This window comes from Polypterus senegalus, chromosome 13 (genome assembly GCF_016835505.1).
Source record: "Polypterus senegalus isolate Bchr_013 chromosome 13, ASM1683550v1, whole genome shotgun sequence".
In the NCBI taxonomy this organism is placed as follows: domain Eukaryota; kingdom Metazoa; phylum Chordata; class Cladistia; order Polypteriformes; family Polypteridae; genus Polypterus; species Polypterus senegalus.
Window position 1 is genome coordinate 42,455,324 of NC_053166.1, and position 19,262 is coordinate 42,474,585.

At 40.1% G+C, this 19,262-nt stretch overlaps 1 protein-coding gene across 10 annotated transcripts in view; it reads right to left on the minus strand.

Annotated features, from left to right (window-relative positions):
- The window catches only part of rapgef6 (Rap guanine nucleotide exchange factor (GEF) 6), a 373,961-nt gene extending 359,366 nt beyond the window's left edge, over window positions 1–14,595 (minus strand). For 5 of the 10 annotated variants that reach the window (XM_039775460.1, XM_039775457.1, XM_039775455.1 and 2 more), the window contains exon 1: window positions 13,682–14,592. In XM_039775460.1, the coding sequence (XP_039631394.1) occupies window positions 13,682–13,750 (69 nt within the window). In that variant the 5' untranslated portion in view covers window positions 13,751–14,592. Of the gene's footprint in view, window positions 1–13,681 lie in introns of all 10 variants that reach the window. The other 5 variants (XM_039775462.1, XM_039775459.1, XM_039775461.1 and 2 more) reach the window with 2 other exon arrangements.
- Between the last annotated feature and the right edge of the window lie 4,667 nt (window positions 14,596–19,262).

The following is a 19,262-nucleotide window of genomic DNA, read 5'->3' on the forward strand; positions in this document are numbered from 1 at the left end:
AAAAGTAATTGCCCCTGAACCTAATAACTGGTTGGGCCACCCTTAGCAGCAATAACTGCAATCAAGCATTTGCGATAACTTGCAATGAGTCTTTTACAGCGCTCTGGAGGAATTTTGGCCCACTCATCTTTGCAGAATTGTTGTAATTCAGCTTTATTTGAGGGTTTTCTAGCATGAACCGCCTTTTTAAGGTCATGCCATAGCATCTCAATTGGATTCAGGTCAGGACTTTGACTAGGCCACTCCAAAGTCTTCATTTTGTTTTTCTTCAGCCATTCAGAGGTGGATTTGCTGGTGTGTTTTGGGTCATTGTCCTGTTGCAGCACCCAAGATCGCTTCAGCTTGAGTTGACGAACAGATGGCGGACATTCTCCTTCAGGATTTTTGGTAGACAGTAGAATTCATGGTTCCATCTATCACAGCAAGCCTTCCAGGTCCTGAAGCAGCAAAACAACCCCAGACCATCACACTACCACCACCATATTTTACTGTTGGTATGATGTTCTTTTTCTGAAATGCTGTGTTCCTTTTACGCCAGATGTAACGGACATTTGCCTTCCAAAAGTTCAACTTTTGTCTCATCAGTCCACAAGGTATTTTCCCAAAAGTCTTGGCAATCATTGAGATGTTTCTTAGCAAAATTGAGACGAGCCCTAATGTTCTTTTGCTTAACAGTGGTTTGCGTCTTGGAAATCTGCCATGCAGGCCGCTTTTGCCCAGTCTCTTTCTTATGGTGGAGTCGTGAACACTGACCTTAATTGAGGCAAGTGAGGCCTGATAGCAAATAAACACAAGAATGAAAATAGACTAGATTTTTTTTTTAAAAGGATTATTTTAGAAACAAATAAAATGAGTCATTAGATGAAGATGTGGTGCAAAAAATACTTGAACCTATAACTGGTTGCCCCTTACCAAATCAACTTTCCAGGATTTTTTAATTTTGTTCATCTCAAGAAAACTTTGAGCGATGAATTTGCAACATCTTGGATTGTATAATCAAGCTTATTGAGGGTTTTCAGTGAACCACTGTTTAAATTTGGCATGCTAGATCTAGATTAGGTCAGGACTTTGCTAGCCACAAAGTTTCCACATTTGTCTTTTCACATTCATGGATTTGCTTGTTGTTTTTCCAGGGTAATTTTTTTCCCAAACTAATTTGTTAAACAATGGGAAGCACTGCGTCGCATCTTCCTTCGAGGATTTGGTAGAGTATCTCAGGTCCATCTATCAGCACCTTCAATTCGTCCTGAAGTACGATAAACAACTAATGTTATTGCCTTTACACCATTTTATCAATTTAAATAATAATTGTTTTTCTAATGTTGCTGATTTGAATTACTGGGTAATAATATATAACGTTCAACTTTTCATAGCACAGTTTTTGAAAAGATGGGAACGTTCATTGGAGTTCTAACATTGAACGAGGGACCAATTTTGTAAAGGGGTTTATGCTTGGAAACTGCTGAGGTTGTTTAAACTAGGAATGTGGCATGGGTTTAGGACAGGCAGATTTAGACCTTATTCAGGAAGAAGAAGACATGGTTAGAAATAAAAGCATAGTAATGGAATTTAAGAACCGTAAAGATGAGGATTAACACTGTAAACTTGGTATTTTAAGCTGAAGCATCAAAAACTGAAGGTACATTGGTTGGTTTATGTATGGGAAATGGCTCTTAACAATAAGGTAACTGGTCAAATAAAATGTGATAGTGTAACTAGAGGATAGACATTTCAAGAATGACTAGATTCAATGGAGGCTGGTTCTGTTTGCCAACAGTTTTTTTAACAAGGGGCAATTACTTTTTCACACAGGGCCATGTAGGTTTGGATTTTTTTCTCCCTAAATAATAAAACCATCATTTAAAACTGCATTTTGTGTTTACTTGTGTTATATTTGACTAATGGTTAAATGTGTTTGATGATCAGAAACATTTTGTGTGACAAACATGCAAAAGAATAAGAAATCAGGAAGGGGCAAATAGTTTTTCACACCACTGTACTCTACTCTACTAGAAGACTCTACCTGCCTTTTCTATACAGTAATAAAGTACCGGTCTTTTCCTTGAAAACCTGGACTTATTTTCCTGTCTCTCGTGCAACTCTGTGACCCAAGCTTGACAATACCTGTATAAAAAACAGCTCTTCTTAAACTGCAAAAAATATTTTATTTGAAAATGAGACATTAGAAATAACGTTTTTTTAATAGAAATACAGGTATGAAAATAGACAATGAAAACAAGATGTTAAATGTAACCTTTTTTATAATACAAGTACGAACACAGAATGAAAATGAGACGTTAGATTTTTATTTTTTTAAACAGAAATACGTGTATAAACACAGATTGAAAATGAGTCATTAGATGAAGATGATGGTGCGATTCAAAAATGCTTTCACCACGTCATTTTTCTTGACTCCAGAATCAACTTTTTCCAGGATTGTTTCTTACATTTTTTTGTTCATCTCAAAGAAAACTTTGAGAAGCGATATGAAATATGAACAGTACGGTATCTGCACACAACACAACTATTCACATGGACGCTTGGTAGACCACTGACTCAGAATTTGGCTGTATGTATGATGTTGCGGTAACCAGCTCACGGAGACTGCCCAAGACAGGAAATTTCACAACAAACTGTCTCTCTTCAACTCTTTTCGTGCTAATTTTTTTGTTTCTTTTCTCCCAGGGCTGAATATTTTTCCAAAAACTAACTTATGTTAAACAATGGGAGCACTGCTGTCACCATCCTGCTCCACTGACAGACTGAGGAGATCGTTCCTCCCCCCCACACTATGCGACTCTTCAATTCCATCCGGGGGGGGTAAACGTTAACATTATACAATGTTATTGTCCGTTTTACCTGCATTTTTATCACTCTTTAATTTAATAATTGTTTTTTATCAGTATGCTGCTGCTGGAGTATGTGAATTTCCCCTTGGGATTAATAAAGTATCTATCCATCTATCTATCAATCAACTGCATTAAAAAAAAATCAAATCAACAAAAAATATTTACTTTTGACAAATGTTATTGTCTTGCATGTTGTATGAGTCTACATACTATATGATTTCACATACTACGATTTCACATACATGTTACACAGCAAAGTCCTGTAAAGTATGATATCACTCAAAGCAGCCAATTGCATGCATTGCCACATTGCACTGCTTACAATATGTGTTGCACTGGTGTTTCCTTTTCAATTGTCAGTTGCTGCACTCTCACACATATATTGTTAGTGTGTACTGAAGGGACAAGTCACCCGCTTAACATCATGCCAGGCCACTGCCACCAAGTTTTCCACCCGCATGAAAACCGTATTGTCACCCGTTTTTTCATCTTCAGCCTGTCTGGCTTCAACTGTGAAAACACGCGTCTCCTGTTCAACCTCACTCTGCCACAAGCTCCAATTCCCCTGCTCTGCAGCTCCGTGAACAATTATAGGCATGTATAAAAATTGTCCATGTACACAACATGACCCATATGTTTATAGCCCTGAAGCAGCTCCAGCACAACCTGACTTGTCAAGGGACAATTCTCTCTTTGAAAGAAATACTTTCCTGTATACTGTATGTAATTACTTTCAGGCAGAAGCCAGTGTTTGCTTCTGCCAGTACAAAATCCTTTATGCCATACTTTGTGGGCTTGTCTGGCATATAATGGCATTAAAAAAGGCATCCCTTTTATTTTATCATAGATTCATGCACAGACAAATCACAGTCAGGCTGATAACCACCATGGGGAGAAGAGCTTTCAGCCGTTCTGCTCCCAAGCACTGGAACTCATTACCTGCGGATCTCCGAAATAACAAATTATATTCATCTTTAAAATGTAAACTTAAAACACATTTGTTTAAAATGGCTTTTTCTTCTTCCTCCTAATTATAGTGGTTTTGTTCGGTTTTAATTTTTAGATTTTCTGATGTTTTAAGTTGTTTATAATTGTGTTTTGTATTTATTTATTTATTGTTTGTTCGGTGTCCTTGAGTTCTCTGAAAGGCGCCTTGTATAAATAAAATGTATTATTATTATTATTATAATAAAATTGTTTATACATTGGTTCCACAATGTCAATCAGGGGCTGAACTTTATACATGGGGTTGTAGCCTGGCTCACCCCTTGAGATTTGCTTCTGGTTATCACAGAAGTGAATAAAACTTTGCAGAAGCACATACCTATCACGCGGCATAACCTGTCCAAAGACACCAGGGGACAAAGCACATTTGGACCAATGCTCCCTGATGTTATATCACCAGTCTAGTCCCATCTCTATTTGTAATGCCACAAAGCCCTTCATCTCGTCTTTTGTTTTGGGTTTCCACTTTGAAAAACGAGAATGCGGTGCAAGTGCAGCTCGCGATTCAAAAATCTGCTCTGCATACCTATTTGTCTCGTCTGACAGTAGCTGAAATGCAGCATCAGAAGAGAGAAGCCTGAAGTAGTCCAGCGGCTGGTAATCTGTCGTGTCAAACAGTAAGCCATGCTGTTTTATGAAGTCCAGTAGCCAGTTTGGCTCCCACGGATTAATGTCTGGGTATTCCTCCCACACGAAACTTGCCGTGGGTGCGTCGGCTGCACGAATGCGATCAGCTGGCAGCCGATCAGCTGGGGCGGCATTGGCTGCTGTCCGATCAGCTGATGCCAGTTCCTCACTCTCCTGCTCGATCTCCTGATCGCGGTCAACAAAATCAGATTCTGAAAAATCACAGTCCAACTCAGCAATAATGCGCAAAACATCGTCTGCTGAGTATTTTCTTTTCTGCACTCACTTCACTCCTTCATGAGATGTCGATGCCATCTTGCCTTTGTTTACATTTCATAACCCACACACACACACAAGGATTAGATGCCGAGTCAATGAGTCGAACATTCCTCCAAGCAGAGAGGGAATGCCTGTGACGTAACAGTGAGTTTTGTCGCCATTAACAGATGATTGTCGCCCTCTACCCCTGGATGTTGACATGCGTCCTAAAAGAGTTAAGACAACCTGTTTCAGGGTTCCCGAGACTCAGTGCAGAAAGTGTAAGAGCAGCATTAAGCATTTCTGCATCACATTATCATCAAAAACGTTTGTTATACTGAAATTTACATTTCGTTAAAATGAGATTCATTTAACATGATGTTCTATGAACATTTGTCCAAGCCCACAAAAATTATTTGTTATTCTAAAAATGTCATTACTTCATTATTTGCTACAATGGGATTGAACCTGTATATATTTTTTGTTGATGTTGCTGTTGTTAGAGAAATGGTTAAAACTATATATGGTGGCAGACGGCTGGGACCCTACCCAGCCGAGACGTCTGGACAGTCCACGAGAGGGCAGCCGCCCTGGTCTGCTTGGGGGCCACCGGAGCAGAGCTAGGAAGCTCATCCCTATGGGAGGACATGGCCACTGCCAGGGGGCGCCCGGACGGTCATGAAACCCTGGATGGCAGCACTTCCAACACACCAGGAACAGCTGCTGGAAGAAATCCCGGGGCACCCGGAGTGTATATGCGCTCTTTCTTGACCACTCAAGATCTACTGATGAAAGGCGTCTGTTGATGCCGGCTCTGTGTGGTATCAAATCAAAATAAAAACTCTTCTGATGTGTGCCTCCTAGCTGACAGAATGAGCTACCCACGTCCATTTGAAATTTTGTCTCCCTTAATGTGTTTAAACAGTGTTTAAAAACTAGTTCAGTGAATTTCTGTCTAATGTTAGGCATTTGGTTTTTTGTAACATGGTGATTTTAAATAGCTTGTAAACCTGTCCGGTAACAGACACGTATAGTCATATGAAAAAGTTTGAGAACCCCTCTTAATTCTTTGATTTTTTATTTATCATTGGCTGAGCTTTCAAAGTAGCAACTTCCTTTTAATATATGACATGCCTTAGGAAACAGCAGTATTTCAGCAGTGACATTAAGTTTAATGGATTAATAGAAAAAATTAAACAGGTGCATAAATTTGGGCACCCCAACAGAGATATCACATCAATACTTAGTTGAGCCTCCTTTTGCAAATATAACAGCCTCTAGACGCTTCCTATAGCCTTTGATGAGTGTCTGGATTCTGTATGGAGGTATTTTTGACCATTCTTCCATACAAAATCTCTGCAATTCAGCTAAATTTGATGGCTGCCGAGCATGGACAGCCTGCTTTAAATCAAGTCAGGGGACTGTGACAGCCATTCCAGAACATTCTACTGTACTTCTCCCTCTGCATGAATGCCTTTGAAGATTTTGAACTATATTTTGGGCGATTGTCTTGTTGGAATATCCAACCCCTGCGTAACTTCAACTTTGTGACTGGTGCTTGAACATTATCCTGAAGAATTTGTTGATATTCAGTTGAATTCATCCAACCCTCAACTTTAACAAGGGCTCCAGTCCCTGAACTAGCCACACAGCATGATGGAACCTCCACCAAATTTGACAGTAGGTAGCAGTTGTTTTTCTTGGAATGCGGTGTTCTTCTGCCATGCAAAGCGCTTTTTGTTATGACTAAATAACTCGAGTTTTGTCTCATCAGTCCAAAGCACTTCATTCCAAAATGAATCTGGCTTGTCTAAATAAGCATTTGCATACAATAAGCGACTCTGTTTGTGGCGTGAGTGCAGAAAGGGCTTCTTTCTCATCACCCTGCCATACAGATGTTCTTTGTGCAAATTGCGCGGAATTGTAGAACAATGTACAGATACACCATCTGCAGCAAGATGTTGTTGCAGGTCTTTGGAGGTGATCTGTGGGTTGTCTGTATAAATTCTCACAATCCTGTGCATATGCTGCTCCTGTATTTTTCTTGGCCTGCCAGACCTGGGTTTAACAGCAACTGTGCCTGTAGCCTTCTATTTCCTGATTACATTCCTTACAGTTGAAACTGACAGTTTAAACCTCTGAGATAGCTTTTTGTAGCCTTCCCCTAAACCGTGATACTGAACAATCTTTGTTTTCAGATTTTGAGAGTTGCTTTGAGGATCCCATGCTGTCACTCTTCAGAGGAGAGTCAAAGGGAAGCACAACTTGCAAATGACCACAGGGAATTCATGTCCGGTAATCGGGAGCCCAGGATTCCCGGACGAAACAGCTGTAATTCCCTGGAAACCGGGAATGGCCAAGCTCGCATATATAGCATGTAAAAGTGTAAAAATCGATCAAGAAATAACAGAGTTATGGCTGAAAATAATTAAGTGGCACGGTTTTTTTGGCCAACGGTGTAGTGTTTTGCAGATTAATTTAGTCAACCAGCAGCAGTCATCAGTCTCCCGGCTCCGACTAAGACGGAGTACAGTGGACTGGGAAGAGTCTGCACTCTGCAGCTCACAAATGCCGGGACAAGGCAGACTTCATTGACGTCTGTCAGACAACAAATTTGAATAGCAACTTGAAATTGTAATGCGTCAGTCTGTTGCATCCGCATTATCTGTGCCAAGAAACTTGCCATCACAGAATGATGACAAGAAACTGGATGCATCAGTAAAAGCTGAAATGGCGGTGTTTCAGAGCAATGGCAAGCGCGGGCGTTGTTTAGAACAAGTGTATCAGTATCTGATCAGGTAGATTGCATTGCATTAAAAAAAAATTTTTTTTAAAACATTAGTCTATCATATATCCTCCCTATGGCATTTGCCACTTGATTGATATACAGGGCGGCCAGTCTGAGATCTCTTTTTTTCTAACACACTGGTCATCCCACATGCACCCATACAATCAGGTTGTGATTCAGACTACGAATGCCATGAATGTAATTAGACCGATCTACATGTTGTCAAATAAACTTGTACCAAACAAATTTTTTCCATAAGAAATAATGGGAAAATGATTAATTCGTTCCCATGAAAAAAAAAATCCTATTGTTATTGGCATATTATACATTGATGGGGTTGTATAAAATAATTTAAACACTGCTTAATACTAAAATACATAAATACAAAAGCAATTAGATGAAATAAATGAAAATTTAACCTCACTTTACCTTGCTGAGAAGAGTAGAGTGCCTACGAGGATGGTGCCGAGAAGAGAGGAGAGCGGTACAGCTCTTACAAAGGAGCCACTTCAGGCGATTGTGTAGCACTGCCGTTGTTCTTCTTCTGGCAGTCTTCAATCCAAATCCCTAAAGCAGATTCCATCTAGACTACTGCCTTATTACATTAACTTACAACTTGTTTTGCACCCTGGTTAAAAGGACACTGCGGCCGTAGATCTTATATTCCTTTCCTACTTTTTAAATAAAAAGAATCGTAGCCTTCAACAAATCCAAAACGTGTACCTTTTCGGCAATCATTAACATCTTCCGTTTGCACTTGGCAATGGCCCCTGAAGCAGTAGCAGATTGTTTTGGAGCCATAATGAAGGGCTTCACTATGCACAAAGATAAACACAAAAGAGCACAACTCTTTACACAGCGAAACACGTTGATGCTGAATGAGCGAGACGAGACTTCCTGGTTAACACTGCATTCAGCACGCAGGAACTTAACTGCGTGCTCTGATTGGTTTGCTTCTCAGTCAGAAGAACTTAACTGCGTGCTCTGATTGGTTAGCTTCTCAGTCATCTACCAGTAGCGTCCCTTGTATGAAATCAACTGGGCAAACCAACTGAGGAAGCATGTACAGGAAGTAAAAAGACATTGTCCACAGAACCCGCGAAGCAGTGAAAAATCTGCGTTATATACAGTATTTAGTTATGCCTTCATATAAAATCCATGATAGAGTGAAGCTGCGAAAGTCGAAGCGCGATATAGCGAGGGATTACTGTACAGGTTAAAACTTGGCCCTTTTTTTTTTTTGAAGGCGCACGCCCGGTATACAACACGTGTTGTTCTAGCACACGAGTCGTATTCCAAACAAAGGTCGTATACTAAGCAAAATATTTCGCCTCTAAACAGGACGTATACCAAGTTGGACTTATTCCAAAGCAGATGTATACCGAGGTACCACTGTGTATATATTCCTCCCTGCGTGGAGTTTGCATGTTCTCCCCGTGTCTGCGTGGGTTTCCTCCGGGCGCTCCAGTTTCCTCCCACAGTCCAAAGACATGCAGGTTAGGTGGATTGGCGATTCTAAAATTGGCCCTAGTGTGTGCTTGGTGTGTGAATGTGTTTGTGTGTGATCTGCGGTGGGTTGGCACCCTGCCCGGGATTGGTTCCTGCCTTGTGTTGGCTGGGATTGGCTCCAGCGGACCCCCGTGACCCTGTGTTTGGATTCAGTGGGTTGGAAAATGAATGGATATCATTTTTAATGTAGGCAGATCATTTCGACCTGGTCATATTAAAAGTAGCTCGCAAGCTGAAAAAGTGTGGGCACCCCTGAACTAGATACATGTACTTATATGACAGCATGAACTCCTTGTAGATAAGGTTAGTGTTTTATTGGTGTCAACATACTGCAGTAGTTTTATTAAAAATAAGTGTCGGCCATTCTAAAACTGTTCACATGTGAGATGCCCGTGCACTGTGTCATCCCCGGGAGCCTGGGATTCCTAGGAATGACATGCAGGACTCCAGAATTCCCAGGAATGGATAAACCCGCCCAGGAATGGATTCCCTAATTGACCACCTTAAATACCTTTTCTCATGATTGGACACACCTGTCTATGAAGTTCAAGGCTTAACAAGCTAATCCAACCAATTTGGTGTTGCAAGTAATCAGTTTTGAGCAGTTACATGCATTCAAAAATCAGCAAAATTACAAGGGTACCCACATTTTTGCACAGCCAGTTTTCACATTTGATTTAATTTCATACAACTAAATACTGCTTCGCTAAAAATCTTTGTTCAGAAAACACCCCAGTACTCAGATGTTCCCTGGAAAGACATACCACTCTTATATTTTTTGTTGAAAGTAGAGTAAATTATTATGCAGGCTGAGAGGGGTTCCCAAACTTTTTCATATGACTGTATTTACTTGATTATGTTGACAATTTTTTGTAAGTTGCTTTAAATAAAAGTGTCTGCTAAGCAAATAAATGTAAATGATAATGGGTGGACAACATCCATCTGGTAAGTAGTGCCAGGTAAGGTGTTGGGACTGTAAACTTGGATACTAGATCAGCAAGCACTCACTGGTTCAGTGACTGACTGTGAACAAGTCCATTTTCCAGAGAAAAATATGGTCAAAAACAAAGTATTTGTCAACTGTATTGGAATAAAATATTAGCTAAATAAGCAACAAACTGCACCTACACCTCAGTTTTACCCCTGCATCTAAACAAAAATAAAATGTGCTAGTAGAGCGATGGTGCTAAAGATAAAGAAAAAGAATGAAAAGGGGACTATACAAGTCCAATGCCTTGGCATGTCAACCTGGATATCATATTTGCTGTTCAGGCAAAAGTGAATATGTAAGAGGATGCATTGAAAAATGTTATCTCTTAAAAGTCCAGAAACCAACTGGGGCACATTCACCCAAATACCAACTTTAAAATGCAAGACCCATCACTTAGTGCAGATTCAATTCATATCTCATCTTGCTCTCAAGCCAGACAGGCTTGTGTACAGATGACAGTTTCCTGCATGACTATTAACTTGTGCACTGACAGGTATATATTTCCTGCTTTGTGATTTTACTGTTTCGTGTTCATCGATGTGTTTAGGACAACAGACAAAAGACTGCATCTCTGGCCCTGATTACATATTCTTTTACATAGGTGATATAAATACTTCCTCTGGATGTCGTCAGAAAATGGTATAAAAAAAGCAATCTACAAGTAATAGTAGTTTGAAATGAAACAAGTTAAACACTAAAAGTAAAACATAATGATGCTTTCATGGTTTTGCCCAATAAGGTAGTAAAGCTAATCTCAGGATATGCTGGACCTTTTTTAAACAAAGCAACAGATTTACAATGTTTGTATTTTGTAACATCAATTTGTAAAATTGGTAATCACATTTAGTTTTCCTTACATTTGCTATTCTGATAGGTAATCATTTCATCGTATATTGGCGGTGTCTTAGAGGTTTAATCACCATGAATCATCTTCTGCAATGTTTTGCCACCAGAAGGCAGACACATCTGGTGGAAGCACTGCTCATCCCTGAAACATAACTGCAGGTATAAACATAACACATGATTAATGTGGTAAAGGGCTTGCCTTCCTCAGCTCCCTTCAGGTGGCCCAGGTGCAAACGTATAAATGGAAATGACACAGCATGCCATTCTAAAGTCAGACGATGATTAACAAACACTCCAAAATTTCCAGGCATTTATTTGGCAAGTAATTTTTTTACAATATGTTTTATATGTTATACCATGTGAGATCAAGTTGTTTGGTCAGGTTAATATCTTTGTACTCATATTATTTCCAGACATGACATTTGTGACCACCTAGGAGGTAGCCTCACATTAATTCCCTTCTGACTAAATGCCTTTATTTTCAAAACAGCAGAATGAATGGATAATTCAACACCCTATAGCACAGACACAGCTTCAGAGATAACATACACGCGACACAAAGTCACGTGGTCTAGTTACTTCCCTTTTTATAATTACTAGACATGCAATGACAGATATGAGAATCAGCAACACTGTCATGATCTGAAGGTTTGATGGCATAGTAAATTATTGTGCATCACAAGCAAGTCAACTTTTTGTTTCAAACTGGCATTGTACATAATGCAGTATGAATCATGGCACAATTCAAATGGTCTTAATCAAGGCGTGAAGGTAGGATTTGCAGACATTAGAATTGCAATATGAAACACACACAAAAAAAAAGGGAAACTAAAACATCAGCAGAAAAACCTATTAAAAAAAAAAAAAAAAAAAGGAAAGAAGAAACTGTACCACATATCCACTAGTAAATGAAAATGTTTGTGCTTTGTCTCTACTCAAAATGATTATTTGACAACAGCGGTTTGTGCTGCTGGCTCATAGCTCCAGGGCTGGCTTCGAATTCTGACTCAGTCACAGTCTGTATGGTATTCACACGTTCTCCACATGGGTTTTTTTTTGCAAAATTACAAATAAATGCACATTTGGTAATCTAGTGACTCAAAAATTGGCCTCCTACCAACGAACGAGAGTATGTCCATGAATGTGCCCTGCAATAAACTGTAAGATCTTATTTTGCGCTCACTGTTCCTGGGATAGATATCCATTCTATAGAACCTTGATAAGCAGGTTAGAAAAAGGATGGATGGAGAGCAAGCACTGTATAATAAAGATCAAAAAAAGCAACCACATTACATTTAGAAGAAACACAAGAGATATCAAAGCTACTGAAGCAGCAGAATTTAAATTTCCTAAAACTTCAGTACAACAATGCAGAAAACAGTGTTGCTACCATGTACCATTTAGATCCTGGCTCTATTCCTGACTGGAGTAGCTTCTGCATATGTTTCCATTCAGGTACTCTATTTTCCTCCAACAGCCCACAGACACACATGGTTAGGCCAACTAGTGACTCTATACTGGCTCAGTATGACTATACAGTATGTTACATTTTGGCATGTGAAAAAAGGACATTCTGCCCAGGGGTGGCTATTACCACATACCTATTACTTGAAAACATCTACCAAGGAAGGCAGGTTTATAATAATAGCAAATGTTACTCTTTATCCATCCATCCACTATCTGGCACACTTAATCAGTGTCAGACTTGCAGAGAGCTTAAGGGTAACCCAGCAAAGCAAGAACCAGCACTGGAATACAGTACATCATACTGCACATTGACACATATGGGGTTGATTCACAGTTACCAGTAAACCAATTCACCTGCCTCTGGTGAATTATTACTGTTTTGGAAACACAAAATACGTCATGTCAGCAACATTTTTCCTTTGTTTAATTTGACCCGAGTATAAAACTGGTTGTCTTAGCAGTGGCAGTATTGTCACTTGAGTCTAGTGAAATTCTTGCATGTAAAACTAACATGCAATATGTTGCCACTACAGGTGATGTGTCAAACTTAAGTTGGCATATGAAAAATCTAATAAAGGAAAAGGTAAACTTATTGGTGGTAGTAAGAATAATAAAAAAAAAAAGTCAACTGCCACTTAATCAAGATGAAGAAACTGAGTAAAATGATTGCAATCTAACTTTGTAGTTTAAAATTAACAGAGTTACCACTTTGACACATTGGACTTGTACTTTTCGCTTCACTATTAAAGTAGCTATGTATTAAGTTGTCACATTACACATATTATTAGAACAGCTGGAAAAAGCGACATCTTGGTGACTCAAAAAACAGCGGGAAGTCGTTGTGTGAATCATCTGGAATGATTGGGCCCTCAACACCACCCTCTCTGAAACAAGGAAGAATTCAGAGACTAAAGTTAACTGGAGTTACTGCAAATATCCACAGATTGTATATTAATCTTCTCATGTGGTGAGGGTGATTAATTGTCAAAAAGTGAAAGAAGGAACAAAAATTGCACGCACACACCCCTTCATATACTGTACTGTAACAAGCACAATGTGCGTTTAAAGAGCACATACGGCACTAAAGAGAGATGAAGTCGGTTAGAATGCTTGGGTTAACCATTTTGACTTCTTAAACGATCACAGCAGACAGGCAAAATGAAATCGTAAGGAAAGGCAACCAGACAGACAATAGCAACCAATGTGGAATGAATTAAAGTCAAAGCAGCAATCTCCAACATAAAATGAATTGGAAAAGTGAGGAACCCGAGAGGTTACCCGTACAGGGAATCGAAAAGCCAAGCTGTACAACGGATTTTTCAGTAAACGGCGGCTCCTTACCTCTGAAGTCCTCTCATGCGGTAGCTTCTTTAGAGCTCGTTTAAACAAGACGTCCATGACAGATGTCATTTTATTTTCAAAGCCAATAGTTCAACAAAAGAATTCACCCTCAGGCTTAAAACAAAAGATACATTTCTCAATTCCTGTTAGAGGGTTACAGTTAGTTATTTTCGCTTCCCCACTCCAAATGTTCCCAAACGCAGGTCGAGTAAAGTAGGGACAACCCCTTTGCTTTCAAGTTTTGGGGCGGCATGCTTGAACCGCCAGAACAGCGCGGCTTGTTTCGGTGGTCGCGCAGAGCTCACTTTAAATACAGAAACCCGTAAGTGATGAAGTCCAGGTGCGTGGCATACATTGTGAACTTCGTCCAAACTTACTGAGAAATAAGACTGACCGGGACACATGGGGTTCCCCCTTGACTAACACTCGCTTTCGCTGCCTCCATCCCCCAGTCCGCCTCCATCCAAACACCAAGGTTCTTCACAGAAATCCAAAACACTGCATCTCAAAGTTGTAAAACAGTACAGTTGTAATTATTTGTAATCCTATAAGGACGAGAAAAAAGAGAGAGAAAAAAATCAAGCAAAATGAGAGCAGAACTGCTTTACAGAACTATGCTTTCAGCCCATGTGCGTCTGTCGCGCTGTCACCAAATTAACGTTTAACATAGTTTGAGCCCCATGTAATAAAAATCAACAGAACAAATGGACAGCAACGCGGTGTTCCTGCAGCTGTTTCAAAGTCATCCGCATTTCCACTTTTAAAGTTTCTCAGGAAAAACAAAATGCGTGTTCTGCTTTAGAGCGAGTTGATACAAGAGTTGGCTGACTGCGAAACGTACTGCGGAGAGTAACCAATTACGCCTACCGGCAGCAATCCCGAACTGTCACAAATGGCATACCCCGTTTCTCCCTTTCTCCGCTCCAAGTGAGCGCCTTCAGGGAAAACTCGCGATAGGCCGCCCCTCCCCCTGGCTGCCAAACTCTGTTTATGACGTCATCCCTCGTGCAGCCGCACTCTGCCTGTTATAACAAAAGAGGGCGCGTTCTTACACACACAGCGGGGCAAACTTCACAGAGATAGGAGCTACGAATCCCAAGCCAAGCAGAGTTTTTGTAAGTTAAATTCCATTTAGTGTCAAAACCTCAAAAGCCACTAAACGTCTTATGTAACGGCAAAGGAATATTTTTATGTAAAGAGACAAACAGCCAAGTGTGGCGCTCGAGTGTGTACCTTGTACCAAAAAAATCAATCGTTACATCAAGCGCAGGGTTTATTGAATCGCAAGAATACGATTGACGTTTTCTTTAGTTTTTCCGATAAATTGTAAAAAGCGTGTCTTGATGCTAAAGTAACAAAAAAAGGGTAGGCTTACATAGGGGACACACGTTGAAGCCCATGGAGGTAGTCATGTAGGAGAGGATGAAATCAAACTCGAGTGCCATTATGAGCAATGCTGCACAGCCTCTCTCTGACACTAACACAGAGTACAACGAATCATTCAGCAAGAGTGTGTCAGGAAACGCAACAGGGGCCTCATTATCAATGGTTGGGGGTCAGAGCTGGGAAAAAAAAACTCAAGTCTTGGGCTGAAACCACACTCCTTGCTAAATTCTGGTCTGGGGTATTCAACCTGTATTTGCATATATTTCCAATTATTGGATCTTTAAATGTGAAGTTCTATGTAATGAACAAAATGTACTAACTTAAAAAAATAAACTGTCAAATTAAGCCTACTTGCTTTTTACGATGAATCACACATGTCCATCCACCCATCCATTTTCCAACCCGCTAAATCCGAACACAGTCACGGGGGTCTGCTGGAGCCAATCCCAGCCAACACAGGGCACAAGGCAGGAACCAATCCTGGGCAGGGTGCCAACCCACCGCAGTGAATCACACATGTTCATCACATTTTTTCTGTACTGTAGTTTGGTCAAATTGAGAAAGGTGCATAACATTTCCTTTTGTTTTTGGCTACTCTCAAAGTCAAACTTACAGTGCCTTTGTGTGGTTAATATGCAAACCACCATCTTTGAGAACTCAAATCTTTATGTCAAATAAGGGGTTGGCAAGAAAGGGTCTGTGCTGTTCACCCAAAGCATGACAGACATCAAATATACTTCTGAGACTTCACACTTGCACAAGTTATTAGATGGCACTGCAATTATATAAGGTGAACAGGAGTAGCAATACAAAGGACAATTTCTTGCTTTTGTTGGGTAGTGTAAAATGAACCATCTGCCATTTAACATTAGCAAAAGCAAGGAAATGTTGGTGGACATAAGAAGGAAGTTGAGCATTACCACAACACTGTTCACTACACAGGATGCATTATGTGTCTGTGGGAGTTCCACACCAAGTACTTTGATTTGGTTTCATTCAATTTTATTGTCCAAAACAGAAATTTGATTTGTTAGCAGGTTTGAAAGAGAGAACACTATTTTAAAATGTCAAAAGAACAACCCATCCAACATAAACTTTATACAAATACATGAAATATAGCAGTAACGAAAATATTTATGGTTATGGTATAACACCACATTTTGCATATTACACATAAAAAGTAAAAAATCATCAAGACTTGACTAATGTTTGATGCAAATGATAGCTGCTCATCCGATGAGTTAAGCCTGTGAGTGTTTATTAAAGTTAAACTTATTTAAAAGATTAATAGCAGTTGGTATGAAGGAGTGCTATCTCTTTGGCCCATGCTGTTTATAGCAAGGGTGTAGTGCTGCTGAACACACCTGGGGACCACACATGCCTAGTCAGGCATTGGAAGGAGTACTTTGAGGACCTCCTAAATCATATTGACACACTTTGCTTTGAGGAAGGAGTGTCAGGGTACTCACCCATTACTGGAGCTAAGTTAGTTAAAAAAAACTCATTGCTGGCAGAACCAGGAGGTGGATGATATTCACCTGAGTTCCTGAAGGCTGTGGATGCTGTTAGGCTGTCTTGGCTGACACGCCTCTTCAACACTGCGTAGAGGTCAGGGACAATGCCTTTAAATTGGCAAACGGGGGTAGTAGTCTCCACTCTTTAAAAAAATGGGACCATAGGGTGTGTCTTAACTTTAGAGTGATCACACTTCACAGCCTCCCTGGGATAGGCTATGCCAGGGTTTTGGAAAAGAGGGTTCGGATGTTGGCTGAACCGCAGATCCATTTGAGACAATTTTGTCCTATCACATAACAGGGGACCAGACTTTTACCTTTATAAGGATTCTGGATGGTTCATGGGAGTATGCCCAACCAGACTACATGTGCTTTTCCCAAATTGTAAAAGGCATATGACTGTATCTCTTAAGGTACCTTGTGGGGCAGTGCATCAGGAGTATGGAGTTCTGAGCCTTGGTGTCACAGGTTATTCAGTCCCTGTACAACTGGAGTGAAAGCTTGGTTAGTTTTGCTAACAGTAAGCCAGACCCATTCTTGGTGAGTGAAGGACTCCGCCAGGGATGCCCTATCTCACCGATTCTGTTCATAATTTCAGTGCAGAATGAGCTCAAATTGAAGCTGCTGCTCCCCCAAATCAAAAGGAACCAGCTGAGGTGGTTCAGGCTGGGAGGAGACCTCAGGGACCACCCAGTATATATTGGAGAGAATATATCTTTCAGCTGGCCTTGGAACATCTTGGTATCACCTCAGAGGAGATGGAGAAAGTGGCAGGGAGAAGGAATTTCTGGGCATCTTTGGATGGATGGGTTGAATGGTATAAAGGAGCATTTGAGCTGATTGCTTTTATATTCTTGAAACCTGGAACCTTTAACTTGACAACAACACCTGGTATTGAGAATGCAGTGGGTGAGTCCTGTCTGGCATAATCCATTTTGCTTTCTGTAATACTTACTTGATAAACAGGCCTGTCAGATTTGACATTTGAGCCCTTGTTATTTTACTACTTTGTTTTACAATCTGATTAATTCTGTATTTGTTGCAGATACTAAGATTCCCAAAGCAGGTCAGCAGAACATAAGTAAAGGCAAACTCAATACAAAACTTATAAATATCTGGGAACAATCACAGACTCAGAACTTACTTTAAATGATAATATAGAAGCCATCTTATTAAAGGGACATCAGCACCTCTACTGATGGAAGCTGAGTTTTTCGTTTTTTTTTTATTGAGAGCCCTATCATCCTATCTTAATGTTTTATAACTTTGAAACATCCCCACTGCCTGGTCTTTGATTATTGTTTCTTGTGCGTGAATGGTGTTTCTTCAACAATCAATTATTAGTTCCTTATTTTTTGTAATGTTTATCTTGTAATAATTCTTAACATTTATATAGCGATTTTTTCACTACTCAAAGCATTTTACATAGTGAGTGGAGAGCCATTTCAATCATCATTAATGTACAGCATCCACAGGATGATGCAACAGTAGCCATTTTGGGCCACATATTAGCTGTTAGGTGGTGAACAGGTGAAAGATAGCCAATTAGAAAGAAGGACTGATTAAGGAGCCACAATGACCAGGCCTGGGCAATTTTGCCAGGACATCAGATACACCCTACTCTTTACGAAATATGGCTAGGGATTTTGTGTGACCACAGAGAGTCAGAACATTGATTATAGGTCTCATCCGATGGACGACTCCATGTATACAGCACAGTGTCCCTGTCAATACACTGCGATCCACATTCAGACCACAGGGTAGGTGCTCCCTGCTGGCCTCACCAACACGTCTTCCAGCAGCATGCCGAGGCTTTCCTGGTTGGTCTCCCATCCAAGTACTTGCTGAACCCAAACATGGTTAGCTTCAGGTGGATGACCTCTTCTGAGGGACATGTAGTATGGCAGCTGGTTATAGTAAAGACTCCTCACACCAGTTAACAAAATCATCTATCATTGGATTTTGGTTGGTTTCATTCTCATTAAGTAAGCTTACAATTACTGCACCAAAATTTAACATAAACCTGTTTTCAAATTTACTGTGACAACCATTAATGTAGAGAGTTCACAAAAGAGGTGAAATAACACACCAGTGAGAGGACCCTTTGGGTGAGGAAAGCAAGTCAGACAGACAACCACTGACTTTTCCCTTTTTGGCTTTTCAGCAGACAAGGGTCAATCATCACCCTACCAAGTTATAGTCCAAATTAAAATCTCCCTCTGCAGGATGGTGGGGTTGGCTGGTACTTCCTACCTTATCCCAGAGCCAAACTTCTCCTTGCATTGAATGCTCTTAGGCGAGACTGGATAGATACATGGAAACTGTTAAAATCTTTTGAGAATCAAAATATATTTAAGGTGAATCCAATCTTGGCTCAGTCTCAGAAAATCAGATTAAGTAGCCTGCATATAGAATAAATCAATCAGTCAATCAAACTTGCAAAATGTATAAGGTGACTGAAGCAAGAATTTTTACTGTTCAGTTTGTTTAGAAAATAAGCCACACTGCCTATCAGACCACGAATACAAAAACACAGACAGCCTGGCTAAATCAACAGAAGGAAATGAGATGTAAAATGTAAATGAAAATAGATAAAATCAAGTATTCCATCGAGTTTTCTAGAGGACATGATTTAAAAAGCCTGCTGTAATATCAATAGGCACATGGTCAGAACAGTAAAA